The sequence below is a fragment of the Bactrocera neohumeralis genome, chromosome 5 (assembly GCF_024586455.1).
Source record: "Bactrocera neohumeralis isolate Rockhampton chromosome 5, APGP_CSIRO_Bneo_wtdbg2-racon-allhic-juicebox.fasta_v2, whole genome shotgun sequence".
NCBI lineage: Eukaryota > Metazoa > Arthropoda > Insecta > Diptera > Tephritidae > Bactrocera > Bactrocera neohumeralis.
The window spans coordinates 19,889,875-19,913,826 of NC_065922.1; the positions used below are offsets into that span (position 1 = coordinate 19,889,875).

The 23,952-nt window shown below is 39.5% G+C and overlaps 1 protein-coding gene across 1 annotated transcript in view; it reads left to right on the top strand.

Annotated features, from left to right (window-relative positions):
• The window catches only part of LOC126758291 (uncharacterized), a 49,548-nt gene extending 26,653 nt beyond the window's left edge, over positions 1–22,895 (top strand). Inside the window, exons 2-10 of the mRNA XM_050472512.1 lie at positions 3,451–3,904; positions 11,319–11,489; positions 14,988–15,358; positions 17,064–17,446; positions 17,534–17,885; positions 17,957–18,556; positions 19,927–20,625; positions 20,715–22,675; positions 22,789–22,895. Of these exons, the coding sequence (XP_050328469.1) occupies positions 3,451–3,904; positions 11,319–11,489; positions 14,988–15,358; positions 17,064–17,446; positions 17,534–17,885; positions 17,957–18,556; positions 19,927–20,625; positions 20,715–21,260 (3,576 nt within the window). The 3' untranslated portion in view covers positions 21,261–22,675; positions 22,789–22,895. The remainder of the gene's footprint in view (positions 1–3,450; positions 3,905–11,318; positions 11,490–14,987; positions 15,359–17,063; positions 17,447–17,533; positions 17,886–17,956; positions 18,557–19,926; positions 20,626–20,714; positions 22,676–22,788) is intronic.
• Positions 22,896–23,952: the final 1,057 nt, after the last annotated feature.

The following is a 23,952-nucleotide window of genomic DNA, read 5'->3' on the forward strand; positions in this document are numbered from 1 at the left end:
CGCTAAAACAATGAAAGTTCGAAACGTGAAAGGTTTCGCAATGTTTTTGATCCTACGAAAGATAAGAGTTTAGTGTGATAAATTTAGTTCCACAAACATGATCTGTGGCTGCTATAGTCGCTACTGAACTCCCTCGTACTTAAACATGGGTCTTCAGAAAAAACTACAAAAAGATAAACCTGGTTCTCTCACCTCTGTGTGAGATATGACATCTACATATCGTCACCTAAAATGCAAAATAACGTAACAACATTTTCGAAAATTTACAGTGGCGTGAATGAAACACGAAATAAAATGGAACAAGAGTGAAAAAAATTTATATTGGTTAAAACTGGTTTATACTATTTGAGCGCAGAACCTGAAAATGTTGGACAAATGTCATATTACATATGAATGTAATTTGAAGTAGTGAATCGTAATCAATAAGATACTCAATTTCGAATTTTTTGATTATACGTTATTTTGCATTTTAGGTGACGATATACGAGTATGATCACTTTTCTAACATGTTTTTCAAAAATTATGTTAAAAGAAGATCTATTACGAGTATTTGTCTATATATGAATATTCAATGTGGTCTTTATTCTTTCTACCTAAAAGCATTTTAAATATTAAAAATTTTATCTCCAGCCATCAATCAGATATTTATTAGGCTCTAATAGGGAAATGGGGAAAATAAAATACGAAAATTTCTATGTGAAAACTTGCGAAGAATACTACAAGATCTCAGTGTATATTCGTCTGTTGGACGATAACCGACAAAGATTTGAAAACGCGCTTTTCTAGAAAAGTATTGGATGGATTTCAACTGAGTTTGATGCTTCCATGAAATTTTCCCACCAGGATATTAAACTATTTAAAGACTACTATATTTAATATAATAATCTTCAATATTGGAGCTTAGTTGATTTACAAACAGGCGAAAAAATAGAAAAATCGTGTGCTCGGCAAATTCGGATTAATCTGAACTTTGTCTAAGGTACTATAGGTCTAAACCGGGTTTAGAATTTTTGAGGCTTTTTTTTTTGCCTTTCAAACTAAGTGGAAGTTTTCCTCTTTCTCTGCTTGCCCCGGTGTGTATTCCATCAAATACTCCCAAAGGCTTCGCCGAAGCCCGAAATATGGTTAACTGTAGTACTATATTACAGCATAGGAAAATTCTTTAAGTTACCTGGCTGTCTCCAGAGCTACCAACCAGATCGATCGTGTTGTGGTAGACGGAAGACACTTCTCCAGTGTTTTAGATGTGCGTACGCTCCGAGGTCCTAACATTGATTCGCACCACTGTTGCAGTCAAGATACGCACGCACCCGCCTCTGTGCGGCGAAGTTTTTTAGGGATGATAAAAATTTATTTTATTGATCAATTTCGGAATTGGCCACATCGGTCAGTTACAACCGATTATTCAGCCTTTTTAAACTTCGCCTTAAAATCGCTGGCTCGAAACCAGTTTTAGATCCATAGTCTTTCAGACAAAATTGTTCAGAATGATCCGCAGAACCTTTCCCACATACCCGATTTTATAAAATTATATTATTATAAAAATCGACAAGATTAATAAGGCAGTTCTAAATTAAAAACATGTCCAAATATAATTAAAAAATGAAAGTTAGTTGATACTGTTAAAAATTTTGGAGAAAAATATCGAGATTCCTAACTATACAAACAACTTTGTCTTCTTCAATAACGCTACCTTTAGTTCGACCTATCACTTTACTTTATTTTTGTGTTGAATTGTATTATGGTTATCTAAGGTTTAGTTTTGGTATTCGAACTATAATTTTAGTGTTTCATTGATTTGGCCATATCGTTAAAATACTTACAGATTACTAGTTTAGTTAGTAGTTTTTCCGGTAAAGTACTTCAACGTTCAGTCATTCTCTCGAGAAACAACTCTAACACTTTATAACAAATAAAGGTTTTAAAAATTGTTTAATGTGTCAGATATGTTATACTTGTATGATATATGTATATATTGAGTCTATCGTGTAGTTTTGTTTGTAATTTCAGCTTTTATTTAAACGTTTAAAATATTTGAAACTCTAACATTTTCTCATTTTTCTGGTAATTATTGGATTTATAGTCAGAAGGAGCAAGATCTGGTGTATAAGACGGATGAGGCAGAATCTCTCAACCGCTGTATACAAATAGTTTTTAACCGGTTTTGCAACGAAACGTCGTTGTCATGATGAAAAATGATTGCCTCGTGCATTGTCACGAATTTCGAGCACTTCGCTTGTAGCAATTTGAAGAGTTGTTGTCGGCAGTGTTTTCTACTAATGGTTTCACCCGGTTTAATATATTCATAAGTGCTGATTTATATCATTTGACTCCACCGATTGCAGAGTATTACCATGTCGTCATGGATATTCGACTTTGCCGTTGATTTGCCTAGTTGGACAGGTTTTACACATGATATTTTACATTTAGGGTTGTCGTAATGGATATATTTTTCATCAACAATGAGAATCCGACGTCAAAACGACATTTTTGTATCGTTTAAACACCATTTTTACATGCAAATCGACTTTCAATGTCTTTTGGCTTCAATTGATATGACATTTTTTTTGCTTTTGAATGCATCCGGCTGTTTTTATACGCTTTGAAACAGCTGCTTGAGTACCTTCCCAAAGATTCTGCGAGCTTTCTTATGTTTGGCGACAATCTTCATCGATTAATGCTTCCATCATCTTCAAACTCTTTTGGTCGTCCAAGACGTGCTTCGTTTTCAAAGTCATATTCACCACTTTTAAGTCGTGTACATCACTTCTGGAACGTTCAGAACCTACTTAGTTGGAGTATGTTCACCGTACGCTTTTACCAATATACAATGGCTTTTGACTTTCTTTATATTAAAGTAATGAAGAAGAACTCTTTCAAATACACTTTTTCTGTAACCAAGTTCGACATATTTGAGTCTAAAAAAATTGTTTACGCTTCAAACGAATGACACGACAGCAGCTTTCCAATGCTTGTTTGGCATATGGGAATAATGAAATATTAATCAAGTAAGCCATCTCTTGGTAAATCGTACGAATATTAGATACCGAACCGAACCGCAGAACATGTTAACATCAGACGAGTAGACTTTTTAAGTTATTCAGGAGGATTCGGTGAAAGATTCAAGAACTTTCATTGTAGAAAACAGGAAATAATTAAGAAGAAGCGGACAAAAGGTGTGTGAAATTAGACTTTTACCGTGAACAAAGTCAAATAGCCTGCGGAGAAAGGAGTTTTTTCCGATTAGGACTGAAAAATAATTTATTTACTCGTCCTCAGACATTCTATAGACTGTATAGAGTACTCAATGTCACCAACACCTTCATATTCATAAGCAGATAGCTCTCTATAATAATTGATATCTTTTGTAGTTTAACTCCAAATTATTATTTTGACATTTATTCGACATTATAAACACACTTCGTTGTCTCTTTTTTCTCTTTCCAACAGAGTCCCAAATATGCGCCACCCATTGAGTTCGTTGACGAGGCCGCACTGAGTCCACCCGACGGCTACAAGGACAATGGCTTGAAGAACACGCTCGGCGGCGCGCTAAGCGGACACATCTTCGGCGCACAGCACATTCAACAGCTGCAGGTCATACAGCGATTGCAGCAACAAAGGGCCGCCATGTTGGCTGCGCGCAACAACAACCAGATACCGCCACCGCCGCCGCCAGTCGGCAGCGCAACGCTCAGCCAGCATCACCAACATCAGCAGCAGCAAGCACAGCAGCAACAACAACAACAAATAGCACAGCAAGCGCAACAACTGCACCAACAACAGCAGCAGCAGCAACACCATCAGCAGACGCAACAACATTCGCCTGACGACGACTCGCTTGGCGTTTGCACCGAGTGCGCCGAATGTGCCGAGTGCGCGGCCAAGCAGCTCCAGGATACAGGTAAATACACCAATCTAACTAATGACTTTACACTCCACACCACTCTTTACCCAGCAATTCTAGCCTATCGCATTTCTATTTTACGGTGTCTACTTATTTTAGTTGTTGTTGTTGTGGCACAAACACCTGTAAACCGAAAGGTGTCTGTGCCGTCGCAAATCACCGGATGTTGGCACACGAGCGCACCAACAACAGTTGAGTGCTGCTTCCATCTGTGCTCATGCCTGTGTGTGTCGAGGTTGAGTGTATGTGTGTGTGTGTGTGTACTAATGGAAGTTCGAGCATGTGGTTAAGTTAGATACCTGCGGTGACAATGCAATTAGTCTGACTACATTCAGCCGACTTTGTTGGCAAATTATGATGTGCCATTAGAGCTGGCGGAGCAGCACGACGAGCTCACAACTTTGTCAGCCGGTCTCCCGCCGCATTAGCAATCGAGTCGCTCAGTCTAGTCTGTGATTATTGTGCGCTGGCTGCTTCGGTGGCTGCACCCACACCGGGCTGCTGCACTTCCTCCGCTGGCATCTGCTATGGACAGGCGTGTTGCCAACTGGCTGGCAGAGGTGAACGTACAAGTGGCACGGTATTTCAATTAATCGCAAATTATGCCGTTGGATTTGAACGTTGTTGCTTTTGTTGTGTTTTTTTTTTTGCTCACATCACAAGCAGCGCAGTCTCCGCCATAAATGAGCACAGAATCTGGCCATAACGGCATTCCGCTGTTGGGGGAATAATTTATTTTCAAGTTTTTATTTTCCATGAAGAGCGCAGTTCAAACACTCACTGGAGACCGGCTGCAATCTATTTTGAATATATTGCTGGAGTATTTTAATTATGCTTTTATTTTGTCCGCTGGCAACATTGGCAGTGATAACGAAACGCCAAGTATTTTCTAATCGAATTTTGGTGAAATTTTGTTTGCGATATTTCGCTTTAGGGCGGTGTAAAGGTCTGAAAGATATACATATATAAATAATAGAAATATTTAGGTTTCGTTAATCTGGTGGTCCAATAAGCCACATAGACCAGTTTTGGTTCTTTGCTATATCAGATGGCGTTCAGTTGCTAAGTCCATGAGGAGTAGTCAGCCTTTAGGACGCAATTTTAATAGACTGTGCGGCCTCACTATTGATACCTACTCCAGTGGGAATCCCAGATGCTTACAGGGTAGTTTTGCCAATGCGAGACAAGTGTACAAGAGATGCTTCATTGCTTTCCTGATTCCTTGCACTGGAGATTTTCTGTAGTCTTCTCGATCTGTCAGTCCCATTATGCGGGCGGGTATCGCGACCAGACAGTAATAAGGCCTTCATGGCCCGGCACCCAGTAGAAGTGAACACACTTTCCACTACTGCCCATATTCCCAAGACACTTCTGGCCGATATGCGATACGAGGTTACTGCCTTGATTGCTGATTGGCTGTCTACGTAGCCAGTTGGACTCCAAATTGCCTGCAGGTGCATTCGGGGACAGCTCCGCGGCTTTCGCAATAGCAAAGCCCTCAGTTTAAAATGTATTGCAGTGGACCGGAAACTTGGCTAACCCTGGGCAGTATATTCCCGCACCATCGTCCATTTTCGAGCCATCTGTATCTGTATAAATGTTTAGAGTGTTGCGCTCAGCGAACATACTTTTAAGCCAGCCATCTTTTTTCTAAGTTTACTTTGAACCTTCATTCATAGTTGAAAAGTGGCATCATGAAGTCGGTGTTTGCCCAACCGCCAGCACCCACCGAGCTATGCCCGAAGGTCCTATATGTAAATTCTTCTGCAGCCAGTAGTTGTCCCGCCGATTTTGCAGGCACTGGCAGGTTTAGTACCAGTTCAAGAGCCGCCAAATATTTAATAAAAGTGGTTAAGCAAACATCGATTTAAAGTAAGGAGCTCCAAAGTGGTATTAGTGTTATGTTCCTTTGCGACTCCCTTCGGACATATTTCACGAGATTCCTACAGGGTATCTGGTTATAGTCAGAAGAAAACAGTGTACATATATAAAAATGAACAGCCGACGAGCTGAACCGATTTAGCCATGTCTATCTGTCCGAATGCCAGTATAAGCGCGAACGAGTCCCTTAGTTGTACAGATCTCGATTGGTCATTAGAAATCGGGGGCGTTCATCGATAAGAAATTCGAGGAGATTAGATCGTAAGAAAAGTTATGTTAGAAGAACAAGTTTGAATAACCATGCAAAGCAAAAGGCCTAGTGTCTTGTTAGGACCCGTTTTTTTGCAGGACATATGTATGGTATATGAAGACTAAGACTTGATAAGTGGATGTTATACTCATTACAGTATCAAAAAAGAGTTTTTGAGTTTATGAACAGTTCCTTAGCGATCTAACCATTTTTGTTTATTAGAGTCATATCAAGGATATATGTAAGTGTAAGATTTTTGTCAGAACAGAGGTCGTTAGGAAGTCCTTTTTGGTAATCGAGATCAATAACTCAATTCTCAATAACTGTAAACATAGGAAAATCCAATTAGCTCTTGATTTTTTGATAGAAATACATGTATTAAATCCATAGTATATACTTCTTCCTCTTCTTTATTGTAATAGACACCGCTTACTCGGTTATAGCCGAGTTTACAACAGCAAGTCTTTTTTTCTTCCTTTCATTGAGGGTGTTTTCCATCCAATTTTGGAGAAGGATGTTACGCCTTTTCACTTTAGCTAGCCTTCACACGGATGTTTTTTGGCTGCCCAGAGGATACTTGGTCTAAGACCGGAAGTCGTGAGCTGTTTGAGCCATATGTAAAAGAATCGTTTCTGGCCATTCCCAAGTGAATGGCGGTCGGAGAACTTTCCTCACTTGCGTGAACTTCTACACATGACCATCCTCCATCCATATGATTTTACGTCGTAGTAAAATTCCATAGCACATAAGCCCACATACGTATTTAGGCATAAGTGTAGCATCGTTTTAGGCGCATAAAGGAAAAACTTTTTGGTTAGTATATTCACCAATGGAAATTCTCATATGCGCATATACGGTACATACATACAAGTATGTATGAGATTCGTTCGTATGTAGCAGCATCTAATAAACTTTTTTCGCTTTGACCTTGTGCTTTTCTAAAGAATTGAAGGAAACCAAAAAGGAGAAGAAAAAGACAAATAAACCCACACAAAGTTGGCTGCAGTTAATTTCGGTTGACTGACATGAATAGATTTGCGCAGCGTCATTGTTTCGCTTCGATTATAAAATCAACAAATCGACATTCGCTAATTGATTGATTTATGATTTGCGCATAGCAGTAAATGCTAACAAAAACAAATATGGCGCTCACAAATATAGATTGAGCTATTGACATATAAGTATATGATGATAAATTGTATGTGAGAGTGAGCGAAAAGGGTTGCCAATCTGTGAAAGTAAAAGTAATTAAGAAGGTAATTGAAAATGCATGGTTGTTACGAAAAATAAAATGGGTAACAAAAAATTAATTTCAAGGTTCCCTACTTTTTCAAAGAATAAACACACAAATTTCATGGGGAATTATTCGAAAGAACACTCTTTGACATTTATTATTTGGAGATTATCCCTTTCAAATGTTTGCCGCGACTCAGATGGTCAATCCGTTATGAAATAGTCCAGAAATAGGTAAAAAAAAATTTGGCTCGAAAACGTCGGATCTTCTTGGAACTTTTCAAGAGCCTATAAACAAACAAATTTTCTGATCCCCATATGCTGGAGTTTATCGAAATTCGACACAGTTTTGTTTTATCTTCAACTCTCTCTTATTTAGTAAAAGACCCTACTGCTATGTCTGTATGCATTTGAAAGATAATTTGCTATGCAAATACGGAAATGTAGATTGAGGTTAGAAAGAGTTAAGAGTTATCCTTTATGGTAATTTCAGTAAAGAAGAGATTTGGTTAATAAGCGAGGTGGCAGTTCAAAGACCAATTCCAAGGGAGTGATATTTTTGTTTGCAAAATAAGGAAGAGCTTTAGTTCACTGTAAGCGTATTAGTTCGGAACTAGTACTTTTTGGTGCAGAACTTGTATACATGAAATAGTGTGTGCATGCATTTTCTAAGGGTAGGATATGTGTGCTAGCCTTTTTTTCGATGATGTCATGCTTCATTGCACTTATAACCCTTTTTTAAAAGCCACCGCAGTAACGCAGCAGAGTGGTTGATTTTATCATTTACTTTTTATTTTGTTAAATTTGAATTCTAACCTCATATCCCTTTGAAAAGTTTCGCCGAAGCAACTGCGCTGTGAAACTGTTATCTAGTTAGCCTTTTGATAGAACTGTAGACAGCATGCTAGCATATAACGGGTGATCCATTTCGAGGTTCCCTACTTTTTAAAGAAAAAACACAGGAACTTCAAATTTAATCGGGAATGTTTATGTAATATCATTTGAGAGACCATTATTTGGCATTTATTTTTTGAAGAACATCTCTTTCAATAGTTGCCCGCGCCTACGTCTAAGATGATCCATCCCTTGAGTCCAATTTTCGATGACGCGTTCGAGCATTTCGCCTTATAACTGGCGAATGACACGCGTGATGTTTTGGCTTGAATCGATTGTTCGTATAGACTTTAGTCTTCATATATCCGTTTTATTTGCTCACCGAAGTGTTCTCTTAATAAATCCATTGATTGATGCAATGTGTGGGAAGTGGAGCCATCTTGTTGAAATTAAATGTCGCCGAGATCTTCCACGATCTTCGTGTACACCCTGAGCTACCAGCGCTATTTTTTTTATTTATTGCGTGCAGGGCGTAGTCTATGCGGTCTAATATTACCCAATAATGAATGTTCGGTCTCAAGATGGGTGATATTGTTGCGAACAGTACACTCAGTGGGCCGGTTATGTCGACCATAAGTTGAGTGAAGTGCACGAAACAGATTCTTTACAAAACGTGAATTTTCGCAATAAAGTTGAAGGATTTCAGGCGTAAGTCTCTCCATGATGAAATACCGAAAAAACATAACATGAGAACTTGACACGACTCACGCAGGATCTGTCAAAAAAAAAACTCTTGAAAAAAGTACATCTACTTGCAACACCTATCACTAAACTATAAAACATGTCTCTGTACTTATTGGAAAAAGCTTTCTTGTACAAAGGTTGCTTTATTTATGATACTACTGTGATCAAATTGAAAGGTGAATTTTTAATTTATACTTCACGCGTTTTCCGAATCGGTAAATTTTTTTTGTGTAAGTTGGAAGTACTGTTAGTGACATCTATGCTGAATTTCACGTCAAAATATTAATTAGTATTTGAGATATGCGTCGTTTTGTGAGGCTCTAAAAGTGTATTCTTCGATTTTTACTATGTCTAAACTTATTGAACAAAGAAGTGCGATAATGCACCATCTCTTACTGTATTGGTTATTCGTGATCATTTCGCCACATTTTCAACGAATATCGTGCCGCAGCCACCGCATTCGCCTGATTCACATGACCACGCCGAGGACACCGTTATCACTCAATTGAGGATATAAAAGCTGAATCGAAGAAGGCTCTCATGGAAGGATTTTTCCAAGTGCTATGGTGACTGGAAAATTTGTTGGCATAAGTGTATTGGAGCGGGAGGAGATTACTTTGAAGGAGATGAAATGGACAAAATTCACCTTTCAATTTGATCACAGTAGTATTTGAGAATCTCTTCATTTAAATAAATGCTAAGCTTTTCGCTAAAAAATAATCATGCCAGTCATTGTCATTGACAGTCTTCTAATTCTCAATAAGTCCATGCACCCCAATAAAGTCGATTATTTTGATCGAGCTAATACTTCAGTGTGGCTTAAAAATCGAAATTATTACAAATCGTACTCCTTCGATAAATATATCTTAGAAGGTCGTGTGAAAATTTCAAGTCGATCTGTTAAGCCGTTTGGAAGAATAATTTAAATCTTGCTCTTTTGTGGGCCTGGTGGTGTCCTTAAAGCTTCCTTAAATCTTCAGCGAAATCAGTTTATCGGTTATGATTTCTATCAATCGATATAAACAAGAACGACGAGATGTTAAAATGAAAAAAAAAATCTGATCAAAAAGGGCAAAATATCGGCCAAATTGGACAATTTCTTGAAACTAACGTGTCGCCAAACTGTGCACGCAATGGGTCCATATTTTGACGTGAAACATAAGATGCCGAACGGTTTTGATGGAAATAGGAATCGTCAACGTCGATTTCATCAAATTCCGGGAAAAAAGATCAGTCAACATCGTGTTATAACGATCGCTATTGATGTTAATGGCCTTTTCTGTCGCCATTCTAAAGAAGTAGTGCCTGAACGGGGATGCAATTGCGTTTCCTAAGCCCTACGTGGATTTGACTCTGCCCAATAACGCCAATTTTGTCTGTTGACGAAGCCATTAAGCCAGAAATGGGCCCCGTCAGAGAAAAAAATTTTTCGTGAAACACACTGTACTTTATGCAGGAATGTCAAACTGAAGTAAATGCACCCACTTCCACTACATAAATACGAAAAAGAGTAGTATGTACTTTATGAAAGCCAACAGATTGCAAGTTAATTTTTTTTTTGTTTTTGCCCTGACCCTTAGAAGCGTAAAATTGCGCTTCAGCTGCGCGCCGGACAAGAGTCACTTGTGACACGAGCTAACCAAACCCTGAAAATCATTTGCCGAAATTGCCTTAATGACGCGTAAGCCCCAACGGCCACGCCTCAACTGCGTGACATCACAGGCAGATGCCTTCAAGCAGAGTTCCGCTCAGAAATGCACTTCTATTTTTCATGTTTGATTTAAAAATTTTACATTTTTTTATTTCGGCTTGGGGGAGAAGCATATCAGCAACGCGTGTTCACTCAATCACTCGTTCATTGAAGCGTTCATTTTCGTTTATTGCTGCGCACGTGTGCAAGCGCAGAGCATAAAAAATTCAAAAACGCGCGGCAATTGTATGCAACAATTAGCATTTAAACTGAACACACACATATGCACCTATGTATATATGTATCTAGGTATGTATATATATACATATTAGAGTGTGTGTGTGTGTGCGCCCTGAGAGGGGATGTAAAAAATTTGAAATATTCAGTCCGTCAATTGTGCATCCATCAATTGCAGTAGCAATTTCATTTTGAAATGCGTTTGTTGTTGTATAAAAAACAACAACACTGCGTCATATTTAGTCTCCTTTTCCATCCCGCTTAAATTGTAAATATTTAGACAACCACCACCATTTTTATACACGCTAAATTCTCTAGATATTTACATATCGACTTTTTTACACACACACATACATATAATATATACCCATATTCATTAGCATTACCTTTAAGCTAACCATACATACATACATATGTACATATGCACAAATGCGTACAGCAACCATTGATTGTGTCACAACTTTTGATTTCACCTATTCATTCTTTGTTTTTGTTGTTGTTGTTTCGTTTTCTTTTTTTCGCGCGCTCGTACTGTAACGTAGAATGCACTTCGCCACAATGCCAAGAGGAGCTCACCCCACTCGGCGTGTCGGCCGTTGCACTGTTGCCATTACACACCAGTTCACCCGAACGTCGCATCACACAGAAAGAAATCATCGCCGGCGAAGAACGTCCCAAATACGTTCTACAATCGCAGTATAAGCCATCGCCAGGTATGAAATGAAATATGACCTCTCTCCTACTTACCTAACTGTAGTTATATATGCCATATTCTGATGTATATTGTATATGTATTCGTAGCATACTCGTACATTGTTATTTCTTTTGTATATTTGTAAATATGTCATTTACTTAGACACCTATGCATAATATGCTTTGCTTCGCTTTGTATTCGTATTTGTTGGCATTAGGTGCTTTCATTTCAATTATCATGCGTATTTTTGCTTTATTATTACTGTTATTTGGCGCTGAGTCACTAATGCAAATGACAAAGAGTGCGAAATATTTGTGTAAAATCGTTATAGAAAATGACCTTAAATACTTTCGATCACATTGAGGTTAAGTTAAATAGAGTTTGAAGAGCTAAATATTGCAACAGATATGAGTTCCAACTGAGAAACTTAAAAGCCATAATAACGCATACAAAAAAGGAAATTAATATTAGTTCTGTAAATACCTCATATTATAGATTCCTTTATATACATTGTGACAAAAGAGTATTCGGAAATTGTAAAAAACACGCTAAATATTGAAAAATCAGTATTTATTTTGTCGCCTTCAAAGCAATCCCCACCAGATGTAATACACTTATGCCAACGATTTTTCCAGCTATCGAAACACTTTTCATAAACACTTTTTGGGATGGCTTCCAACTGCTTCAGCGAATTTTGTTTTATCTATTCGATCGACTGAAAAATCACCCGGAGACAAGTCTGGTGATTACAATTGTTGAACGATGGTATGCATTGCATTTTTGGCTTTAAATTCGGTCACAATCGTGGCTCGATGCGATGGTGCATTACTATCGTGTAAAATCCATTAATTTTCTTCCATAACTCCGGTCATTTTCGACGGATGTTGTCACGTATGTTCTGACTCCTCCTTCCTTTCGAAACAAATTCATGATGCACCAAGCCACGAATATCCAAAAAACAATGAGCATCACCTTGATTTTTGAGCGAACTCGCGTAACATTTAGAGCTAACTTACCATCTCTCTAATCCTTGCCTGACGATTTTCAAGCACCAATCCTTCACTTTTTTTATATTTTCATCAGTAGAAGAGGTTGAAGTTAAGACTTTTTACCACTTTTAGGCTTGTGGTTTTGAATCACCATAAACCTTTTCCAACATTCGCAACGATTCCGCAAACCAAGTTTGGTTAGAAATACAAAATTTTAGACAACGCTTTAACGCTTTTTGCGAACTTTAAGAGCCACTTGATAACTAATTTTTATACTGGATCTAGTTCCTTGAAGTGCGAAGCGCCTAGATATCAAAGACGAGTTATAGATAATGCTGGACATAAGCATAATATGTGTTCCAGCGTCTCTCTCGAGCCTACTTCCCTGCAGTTTCTGCATGTATCGTCGTTTCTTATGCTCATCTTGTTCGTATGTGATGCTAGTAGGTTCTGACCAGTCAACACTGGTCCTGTAGTCCCTTTGAGACAGTAAAACACTTGCGTGTTTATCTTCGGGACTCTTGCACATGATCTTTGCGATTAAGGAATGAATTAAGGTATACCATCTTGCACTGATCAGTCTGTCAGCTCTTTCGAAAACTATAATTGTTTTTAATGAGTACCGTATTTTTCGTACTGGTTGGGTAGTCAGGCGAATGGCATTTCGGCCTGGAAGCCAGTATAGTATATGCAACCGCTTTCTGGCACCCACTACATCTACTGCCGCTCTACTTCTAAGAACATTCGATAAAATATATTTGCCATAATTTGATGTCAGCGACTATAATGGATGTAAAGAACTCACAATAGAAATGCAGGGCGTTGTCATGATGAAACACAATTTTTCTTCTTTGACCAAAGCTGGCCCCAATAAACTTCAGACGATTCAATCGTCGTACGAATTAGGAGTTTGTTGCTTTCACAAAGATGATTCTGCCAATTAATCTTCCTATCGGTCAGTCGTCACCGTTTGCGCTATCTTGCCGCTCTTCGTCCACGATCCTTTGATGCCAGAAGTGCAACTATTTTATTGCGGTACGGAGTTAGAAACTCGGTCGCTCAAGTTATTTTAACTTAACTCGTGTGGTATCCATATATTGAGCTTGTTTGCTATCTGGTCTTATTTAAATGCTCCCAAACGAGTTTTTGTGCAAAAAACCCAGGAGCTAGGGTAATCGAAACAGTACTTTCATGATAGTCGGTCTTGATGATATCCATTCTTTCATCGATATTTTCAACAATTGGTCTTCCACAGAGTGGTGCTACTTTAAAATCAAAAGTACCGGAACGGAATCGAAACTAAAATTACACATACTGATTCAAAACCCTAACATTATTTACAGTTTCAGCGGACTAGCTTGCATTTTCGCCTTCACTGCAGAAAATTTGTAAAATATGGAGTATTTTCGCTTTTCTGGTGCCCTTTTTTGACACATTCTCAAACAATACTGTGTCGAACAATCACAAAACTGTTTTTTAGCACGACATTTCAATATTTCTAATCACATAACCCAATCGCCCGTTTACAATGCTACGATCCGTATTACTAGCGCCATTGATCTCTGATTTGTTTGTTTAGTTTCCGGTATGCACACCTGAATAGCTACCTATTTGTATAAATAAAAGCTTAAACTAACAAAATATTACTGAAAAATCATAATATCTCATTATCCATAATATAAATAACGCAAAAATCGCAGTAAGCGAGGTAGAAGAAGAAGCATTGATCTATAATTTGCGCTTTTGGCAAGCTTAATTGAGTTACACTATAATTTTCGTTCGCTTTGCTTTTTCAACCGACACTTTTTTGTTGTAGACTAATGCGCGATTTCATAAATATGTATATGTAATTTCCATGCTGCAAATGAGCGCATAAGCATTAGCATACAAACACAAACGCAAACGCAAACGCATAAGCATAAGCATAAACATAGCGCATAAGCCATTTAATGAAGCATTCATAACAGAGTTGCATTCCCAATTTCGCATTACGCATACCGCAATCAACTGCATGCGCCGCATACATACACACCTGCATACATGTAAATATGTATAATTAACGCGCTTTTCACACCCAACATACATACGTACATACATATGCAGTGCAAATATATGGTATGTAGTTATTCGTAATGTTTGTATGTATGTAATTCTCATTATGCTGCCAAATCACATTTGTGGGGGTGATCCGCTACATATGCACCACCGCTACTAACAACCAAAACCACTGTGGGCGACGCGGTGAACTCGCTTTGCGCTCATGTCTGCATATATGCGCTCCTAACCGAAAACTAACCAACTGAACTAACCGAACTAACCAATTTTCAATTAAAAAAAAAACAATAATAATAATATTACTGTCTTACTAACACAACAAATACTAACAAAATATATTTGAAAAACAAAAACAAAAAAAAAATGAAAAATAAATAAATATCTCGTACATGTAATTGTGCTGTAATTATGTTGTAATCGTTAATCGTAAACATTCGTACATATTTGACTTGAACGCATATTATGTAATAAAGTCAAAGATAGAAAGGATAATCGTTTGAATGCCAAGAAGAATAAACGTTTTGTTGTTGAAACTATTACCACTATGACCACAGTAACGGAGCGGCGCATCGTGCGTGAAGCCAGCGAGGATGTAACGGGCGCCACGGATCTCTTGCCACCAGCATTACCGGCCAAACCCGGTGCTATTGTGGCTGCCGCAGCCGGTCAGCCAATGCCAGCACAACAACAGCAACAGCAGCAACCACAACCGGCGTCAGCTGTGGCCGGTGAGGTGTACGATGAGGAGAAACCGCCACCCATACCACCCAAGGAGTCGTCACCCACACAAATTAGCGGCATTCTGAAGGGCGGCAAATTGTGGAAGCAGGACTCAATGTCACAGGTAAGGAATGCAGAGTTTGCTATATAATATTTCTGTAAATGTTTTAATTATCTTTTAAGTGTTATTCTAAAAGAATATATGTCTGTTAATATTAAACGAATCTTTAAGATTTAGGCAGGGAAATATGAGTTCTATCGTTTTATGGAGATGATCTCAGAACTCGATAAACTTTCTACCTGTTCTCCTGTTTTGACTTTTAGCATCGATCCTTGAAAATTTGAGAAGACTCACCAAATCAATAACTGCCAACTATCGAAAGTTGGTAACACTAAGAATGTCAGAAAGAAAAATAGAATAGATATCTACTAAAGTTTTAATAACAGTAGCTGCAGTAAAGCCTGTATAGTCTGGGGTGAAGTTGAATATACTCGACACTATCCAGCTCTGCTATTTCTATAGTAACTAATATCAGACGGTTATACTCTGACTCTGTCTAGCAAAGTCTATGTAATCTCTTGGAAAAAGTGACGTTCGTGCTATGTGTTTTCTGTCGAGTCTTTCTTTTTTTAATAAATTTGACACCAAGTCAAAGAACCACGTGTATCCAAGTTCTTGTAAAAGCTTAAACACTTCGATTCGGAGTCTGGATCCATTCTGATGACTTGCTCTGGACACCTCAGCCGCATAACAATGTTAACATCACTGTACAGATCATATACGAGTATGTAGCTATTCTTATGAATGTCTTACGTTGCCAACAAGAAGAGATTCATAGGTCTTTAGCAAAATTTTTCTTTCGACACGGTCAAAAGGTTCAATATATAGGATGTTGCCATTGTCTTACAATCTACATCATATTTTCTTCTTTTTCTTTACTGGCGTAGACACCGCTTACGCGATTATGGCCGATTTATCCTTTTCATTGGGGACGTTTTTCACGTGGCGGGTCTCAAACCCAGCGCACAGCACTGGGGAAAGATGGCTCGCCTTCTCACTTTCTTTCAAACGGATGTACTTTGGCTAGTCAGAAGGTACTTAGCTAAGACCGGAAGTTGGGAGCTACTTGAGCCGTATGTTAAATAATCGTTTCTGGCCACTCCCAAGTATATGTCAATCAGAGAGCTTTCCTCACTTGCGTGAACTTCTACACATAACTCCATCCTCCGTATTATATTACAATCGACAGAATGGACTTTAGTATCGATATATTCCTCTTCCTATATCTCTATCGAATACTCTCATGAAGATGAACATGCTTAGATCTTCAATATTACGACCGATCAACCGTGTCATGTGACTCAAGTCGCGAGTGCTTTGGAGAGCATTCATGAAAGCGATCCCGTAATATCAGAAATATCGAATTCATCGGAACCGTATCTAATTTATTAGTGTCTTCTCACTAACTCTAGTTTTATATATCGTTGTTCCCAACAAAACTGTAAAATTATATCTTTTTGGAATTCTTTGGAGGCGTTTCTTTTGAAAATGTTAAGATGATACAAAAAGTCATAGTCGGGTGAACCCCTTTAGAAAGATAAAAGAACAAAAATAAAAGGAAAAATATTTCACGGCGATCTAAGGTCAGAAAAAGGAGCGGTCACCACACTGAGTTTTTGAGATTAAGATAACCCAGTTTCTGAGTTTTTATTTATACCTTTTTTATATCTATACATCTTCTATTTAAGGTATAATGTTGTTATAAAATTCGTTAACATCTTTTTATTCTTTCAAAATACTTAAAACTTCCGTACTCACATCTTTGCAGTCGGATGACCAAAACAATACCACATCGGAAGATGAGGGCGGCACTACAAAGCGTTCGGTACGCTTCGTCACTGAAGATTTGGCCGTTGACGGCGAGGGTCAGACAACTGGCGACGCCGCTGAAGGGGAGAATCAGATAAACGAACTCATACCGATCAAGAAACATTCCACATTATTCAACAACGCATTACGTCCCAATTCCGCCGTACGCCAGTTGTTCCCAAGCGTCGCTCACCAAACACCGGTGCTGACTTCGGAAGCATTACGCGCGTTCGACGAGTCCAAGCGTGCTGGTTGTTTGGTGCCAAATCTGCCCGGCTGCGGTGATACAGATACCATAAGACGTAGCATTGAGCGTAATATATTGCGACGGTCGTTGATCAAGTAAGTGTTTCACTTTTTTTATCCCTCCCTTCCTTCCTTTCTCGCTTATTCAATGAAGTAAACTTGGGTTTCTTGCACTTATTTTAGGAAAAAAGCTGTCAAATCCGATATTTCACTCGAAGAGCGCATCAAACAATTGACTTGTGACATTGACGAAACGAATGAGGATAGCGCCGCGGAGAATGGCGATGAGGAGAGCTCAAAGCTGGCTGCGGAGGCCAATTGTGAATTGACACATCGCGGCAGTCCCATGGGAGAAGAGAATCCACAGAAGTTTGCTAATGGCAATAGCGATAAGAGTTTCTCACCCAGTTCGTCTGTGTCGAGCTCGTCAAGCGGTTCATCGGCCTACAAAAAGATTTCCGACATTTTCAACCGCGACAAGAAACAAGACAAGATACTGGAGATGGAAGAGAATCCAATAGTCATAATACCTCAGGTATATCAAACTTCCTTTTTAACATGCTTCAGACAAAAATAAATTTTGCTCACAAACCTCTCTCATCACAGGAATGCCGTTGTCCGGCCGCACCCGATCTTGGCATGGGCATACAAGTGCCCGTTGTCCACACCCAAATACATCGCACACCACCACGTCAAGTGGAGCCGAAGCGCCAATTCCTCTCCACCCTGGCACCGCTGACCGCCTGTGTGGCTGGCAACAAAGACGACCTATCTTCCTATTATACACTGGCGGCTGCTCATCACAGCGGCCATGCGGCTAACAATGCACAATTTGCCGAATTCAATTTAGCCGGCGCCAATTTATGTGAACAGGTCGGCGTGACACCAGCCGGTGGTGTTGGTGGTGGTCCCGATGAGGTACGCAAGGTGGCACCCGACGTCATTGCCGGCACACCGGGACAAGAGCAACAAGATGAATTGGCCGCATTTGCACAGCAGGAAGCCAATCGCACGGAAAAAATTAAAAAGCGCTACACCAACGAGAACTCCAACAATAGCTCCGATGATGACGAGCAAAATGATTATGGCTTTAATAAGCGCCCATCAGTGCGTGGCATCAAACCGAAATTCAGCTCCACCAATGAGATTTTACAGCAGATGCAGGAGCAATTGAATCAGCAGATGCCCAGCGTCGCTGTGGGGCAGGTAAGGAAGGGAATAACTAGTCGAATATTACTTTAAAGACTGTGAATTCTATTAAGAAAGGGTTAAAGAGGTTAATTGTTCGACAAAATTTGGAGCAAATGAGAGAAATTTCTTTTCAGAATGGATTACGCTTCAACTTCATGTCCAAATCTATGTTTATCCAACTTTTTCAATACCGGGTTTGTCCGGAAAGTAATAGGACTAATTTTCTTTCGCCGCGACTGTACTTCGAAGCGTGCGCGCACCGACTGGATTCGGCAGAGAGCGTTCCTGGCTAACGAAAGAGCGGCTGGTCGGTTATCTTCGAGCACCTGGAGAGTCAGGACAAACATTTTTTCGCTACGTGTTTCTGTGAGTGGTGCAATCGCGAAGATGGTGCCAAAAGTGCTTACTGACGACCAGAAATTGGGGCGAGTGGAACTGTAGCAAGAAAACTTATACATGTGTGAAAGTGACCCCAAATTTTTGAATAACGTAATCACAGGTGACGAGTCATGGATCTTTGACGAGACCAAGAGGCAATCTTCCGAGTGGCACACGCCGGCGTCTCCTTGCCCAAAAAAGGGAAGAATGAGCAAATCCAAAGTGAAAGCGATGCTTGATTTTTTGACATCAAAGGCATCGTCCACTATGAATTTGATCCTCCTGGACAAACCCCAAGTTTTACGTGGAAGTTCTCAAGAGACTCAAACGAAGGGTCGACATCGCCCTGGAACAGCTCTTGTGAACAGCTACCCAAACGAAGGCCGGCATCCCAACGCTTCCGCAGCACATTCTCCCTTCCTTGCCTGAAAAGGCCAATGAAAGGCAATCGTTTTGAGACGACAGAGGGGATTCAAGCAGCATGCACCTCGGCTCTCAAGGCTATTCAGGAGAATACCTTCCGTGACGCCTTCAATGCTTGGAAATCGCGCTGGCAGCGCTGCATCGACGCAGAAGGAGCCTATTTTGAAAGTTTTTAAAGAATTGTAGCGATTGGTTCAATAAATGTTTTTAAATCGACTCAGTCCTATTACTTTCCGCACAAACCCTGTATGTTCGAGTAATGCTGAGTGGCTTACGGTGTTTTTTGTTGGTATTCCACGTATATTTTTATGGTACTGCTTCCGGTATTGCCTCTTTAGCTTCTCGCTATCTTCTTGAATTCTCTCGAATAATTTCAACGATCCCCCAAAATACTTAAATATCTATAACTCCAGAAAAAATATCTTCAACATAACCTAACTTTCGTCTATAACTCATTTCTAAAGAGTCTGACAAAATCCAGCAGTTTATAGTAGAAAGTTTGTCTAAAAAAAAACCAAATATGACTAATTCATTATTCTATTAATTTTTGTGAAATATATAACACCCTCTTCTCTCCTCCGCAGCCCATTAACCAGGCAATTAAGAGCTATACGCTGCCAAAGCAGGCCTCAACCAGTTCCATGACTAAGCAGATCTCACAAAATCCATCACCACAAAATGTGCCACATCCTGCAAATGTTGTACAACAACAGCAACAACAACAACAACAGCAAAATCATCAGCAACAACAAGCACAGCAACCACAACCGCCTTCCCAGGTGATGGTGGGCCAGCAACAGCAGCAGCAGGCGCAACAACAACAACAGCAACAGCAGCAGCAAACACAAGCCGTTCAAATGCAGGCCAACACAATCGCCCAACAACAAACCGAACAACGCACTTGGAGCTTCTACACAGAAGGCGGTGCTGGCGAGCAGCAACGTTTGCCCATCGAAGGCGCCGGCATGCAGCAGGCCTACTACCAGACACTACCAGGCGGCGCCATGTTCCGCCAAACGATTATGCAACAAGGTCAGGACGAAGCGGCCATGATGTATGCGGCGCAAAATTGCCAAAGTGTCACCGCCATCGAACAACAACACTACGGCCACTATGCACGCAGTCCGACACGACGGCCAGAGTCACCGCCACCGCTGCGTAATTACCATCAAACAATGGTGTTGATACCGTACAACGCACAGACGTACTCACAATTTGCCGCCAGCAATATGGACCCGAAGATGGCGCACATACAACGCCAAAATATACTGGAATATCAACAGGTGTGCACTGAACCACCGTCCAATGACGAATTGTTTACACACTATTATTATGTCACACGCTAAATCCATTTGCCATTTGCCATTTGCAGGTGACCCAGCAGACCATACGCGTACCCATCGGCTATGCGCTGCCCGGCATGCAACTGCACGTGATGGCCGGACGCGGTCATGCCGCACACTACGCGCAACACGCGCAGCAAGCGGTAGGCGTTGAGGCTGCCACAGCCGCAGCAGCAGCAGCTGCTGCCGCCCATCAACCGCATCAACATCCGCATCCACCGCATCCGCGCATCATGGCGCAGCGCTATCAGTTCGCGCAGGAGGGCAACATACCCGGTTTCAGTGAGCGCGGCGTGCCGGAGGGCGCGGCAGCGGTGTCGCATACCGATTGCCACAGCATGGTCTCACCAACCGCTAGTCAGGCAACAAGTGTGCAACAACAAATGCAACAACAACTGCAACAGCAGCAGCAACTGCAACAGCAACAACAATTACAACAGCAGTTGCACCAGCAGCAGCAGCAGCAGCAACAACAACAGCAACCAGCACCACCGAATGCGGTACAGCAACAGCAAACTGCCGCAGCCGCAGCCGCCGCCGCTCAAGGTTCCGTCTATTATGCAATGAATGTATGACCCGCGGCCGATTAGTCGGCGCCAACGGCGGCGGTCATTGTGGAGCGCCGTCAGTGTCAACGCGTCGAAATGTCGTCGGTACAGCTGAGCACACGGTAAACTGCAATGGCGGGTGATGGGTAATTATAATAACGGTAAAAGTACGGGTAATTTGTGGCGCACACACAAACACACACACATTCATATGCATGCATTATGCATTGTTGTGTGTTGTGTTGTGTTTGTAAGTGCATACAAAATGCAGCGCGTTGAGGTTATGTATCTTAGCACGAAAGCATGCATGTAAACAACAACAACAGCAACGAGGGAATTTAATTAGAAATGATTTAGTGTTATTAGTCATAGTGAAGTGAACATTGAACATTTATGAATGGATTACATCATTATATGTATGTACTGGTTTATACATATGTATGTCTGCATATATGTACTTACTTTAAATTTTAAATATACATATGTATGTATAATCTATGTAACGGCGGTACTGGCCAGCGGTTGAACGTGTCATATTCCATTAGAAATGAAAGCTTCCATTTAATTGCAAATTGATGATAGCAATTTTTAGAAGTAGTCAATAGCAGCATGTTTTTGAAATGCTAAAACTGAAAAAGAACACTGTGCAACAACATTTTTAATTTTCAGTAGTTACTAATTTTTTTCTTGTATACTGAACTAATGCAACAGTCGAGCAGAGTTAGTAAGGATTTGTGTAGCCTGCATAGAGTATATTAAGTTTGTCACGAATTCGGTGACACCCGTCGCGGACTCTATAAAGTATATATAAATGATCAGTGTGGCGAACTGAGTCGATTTTCGTCTTTCTGTATATGACTGACTTGGACCTTTACTTTTTAAGACATCGAACTAAAATTTTGTGCACGTCCTTTTCTCTCAAAGAAGCTGATCGTTTGGTGGAGCCGCCGATATTGGACCACTAAAGCATATAGCTACCGCACAAACTGACCGTTCAAAGTCACGTTTTTTCTTGAAAATTTTTTTATTTCAAAAGATATCTTCGCGAAATTTAGCAAGAATGTGTTGCTCAAAACAAGTCTAACATCTTCGAACATAATGTTCAAATCGGATCACTACTCGGATTGCATATATAAAAGCCTAACCATGCTCAAAAGCAAGGTCTGAAGGCTATTCCCATCAAAATCGTGTAAATTTTCACTTTTCCGACGTTATAGAGCGATTTCGTCGAGAGAATTTTGTTTTCGGATTACGATTTTATGGAAATGTTTACAGAGGTTCGCTTTCGAAGCGAGCTTGCTGTTAAGCCGGCACTTTTTCAACATTGCAAAGCGATTACGTAGAGAAAATTTTATTTTAGGATCACTTTTCCAACATTATCAAGCGATTTCGTCGAGAGAATTTTGTTTTCGGAACACGACTTCTTGTAAATGTTTACAGAGGTTCACTTCCGAAGAGCGTTTGCTGTTAACCCGGCACTTTTCAAACATTATAAACCGATTTCGTAGAGAAAATTTGGTTTTTAGAACACGATTTCATGTAAATGTTTACAGAGGTTCGTTTCCGAACAACGCTTGCTGTTAACCCGGCACTTTTCAAACATTATAAACCGATTTCGTAGAGAAAATTTGGTTTTTAGAACACGATTTCATGTAAATGTTTACAGAGGTTCGCTTCCGAAGAGCGTTTGTTTTAATCCGGCACTTTTCTAACATTATCAAGCGATTTCGTCGAGAGAATTTTGTTTTCGGATTACGATTTTATGAAAATGTTTACAGAGGTTCGCTTCGGAAGAGCGCTTGCTATTAACCCGGGCTAATTTATTGCATCGGGCTTTAATTATTGCATGTTTTGCTTGCCTTTCGCCTCAAGAGTCTAAAAGTTTTTAATTTTTTTTACAAAAAATGATCGATTTTCAATTGTGAGTTGGCTAACTGACTACGCCGAAGTGACTAGGCATACTCTGCGACGCATCATGCTGAATTCAAAAGTTCAAGACTTAAATTTCTGTCTCGAAAAATCATATTTCATTACTCTGTAGAAGTCAACGGTCAAGACTATGGACTTAAAATGTCCATAAAGAATTCGCTACTCCGCCTCCAAGCAAAATTCATAAATTTTTGTCGCTTAACTGCAATATTTAAGAAGAAAATAGTATTACACGAACATTATTTTTTGTTGTTGCACTGTAATATACATGTGTAAAATATATGAAGAATTGGCTAGAATTCGAAAAACGAAACTGAAACATTGAATAATTGGTTGATCCAAAAACAAAACGCACATAAATCGAATACTCACTAAAAAGAGACAACAATAGCAAAAGTGCAATTTCAAACAACAATAATGACATACAAAAACAACAATGTTTTTATACCAAAATTTAAATGGCAAAGTTTAAGCAGAAACAACATTTATGCAACCAAAAAACACAAAAATAATAATAGAAACAAAAATTATTGATATTAAAAGAATATATTATGTAAGGAAGCAAGCACATAAGTTTACATAAATATATAAATAAAATAGTGTTATAAGTATATATATAGAGTATAACATATAAATATAATAATGTATGTGTGTAATATGTGCTTTAAGGCATACAGTTAGTCATTACATAAATATGCAATGTATTTTAATATTTAAAGTATTTATTACAAATATTTATTTTTTTTAGTTTAAGTTAAGAATTTCGTTTTTTAACATTTGAAATGTTGTC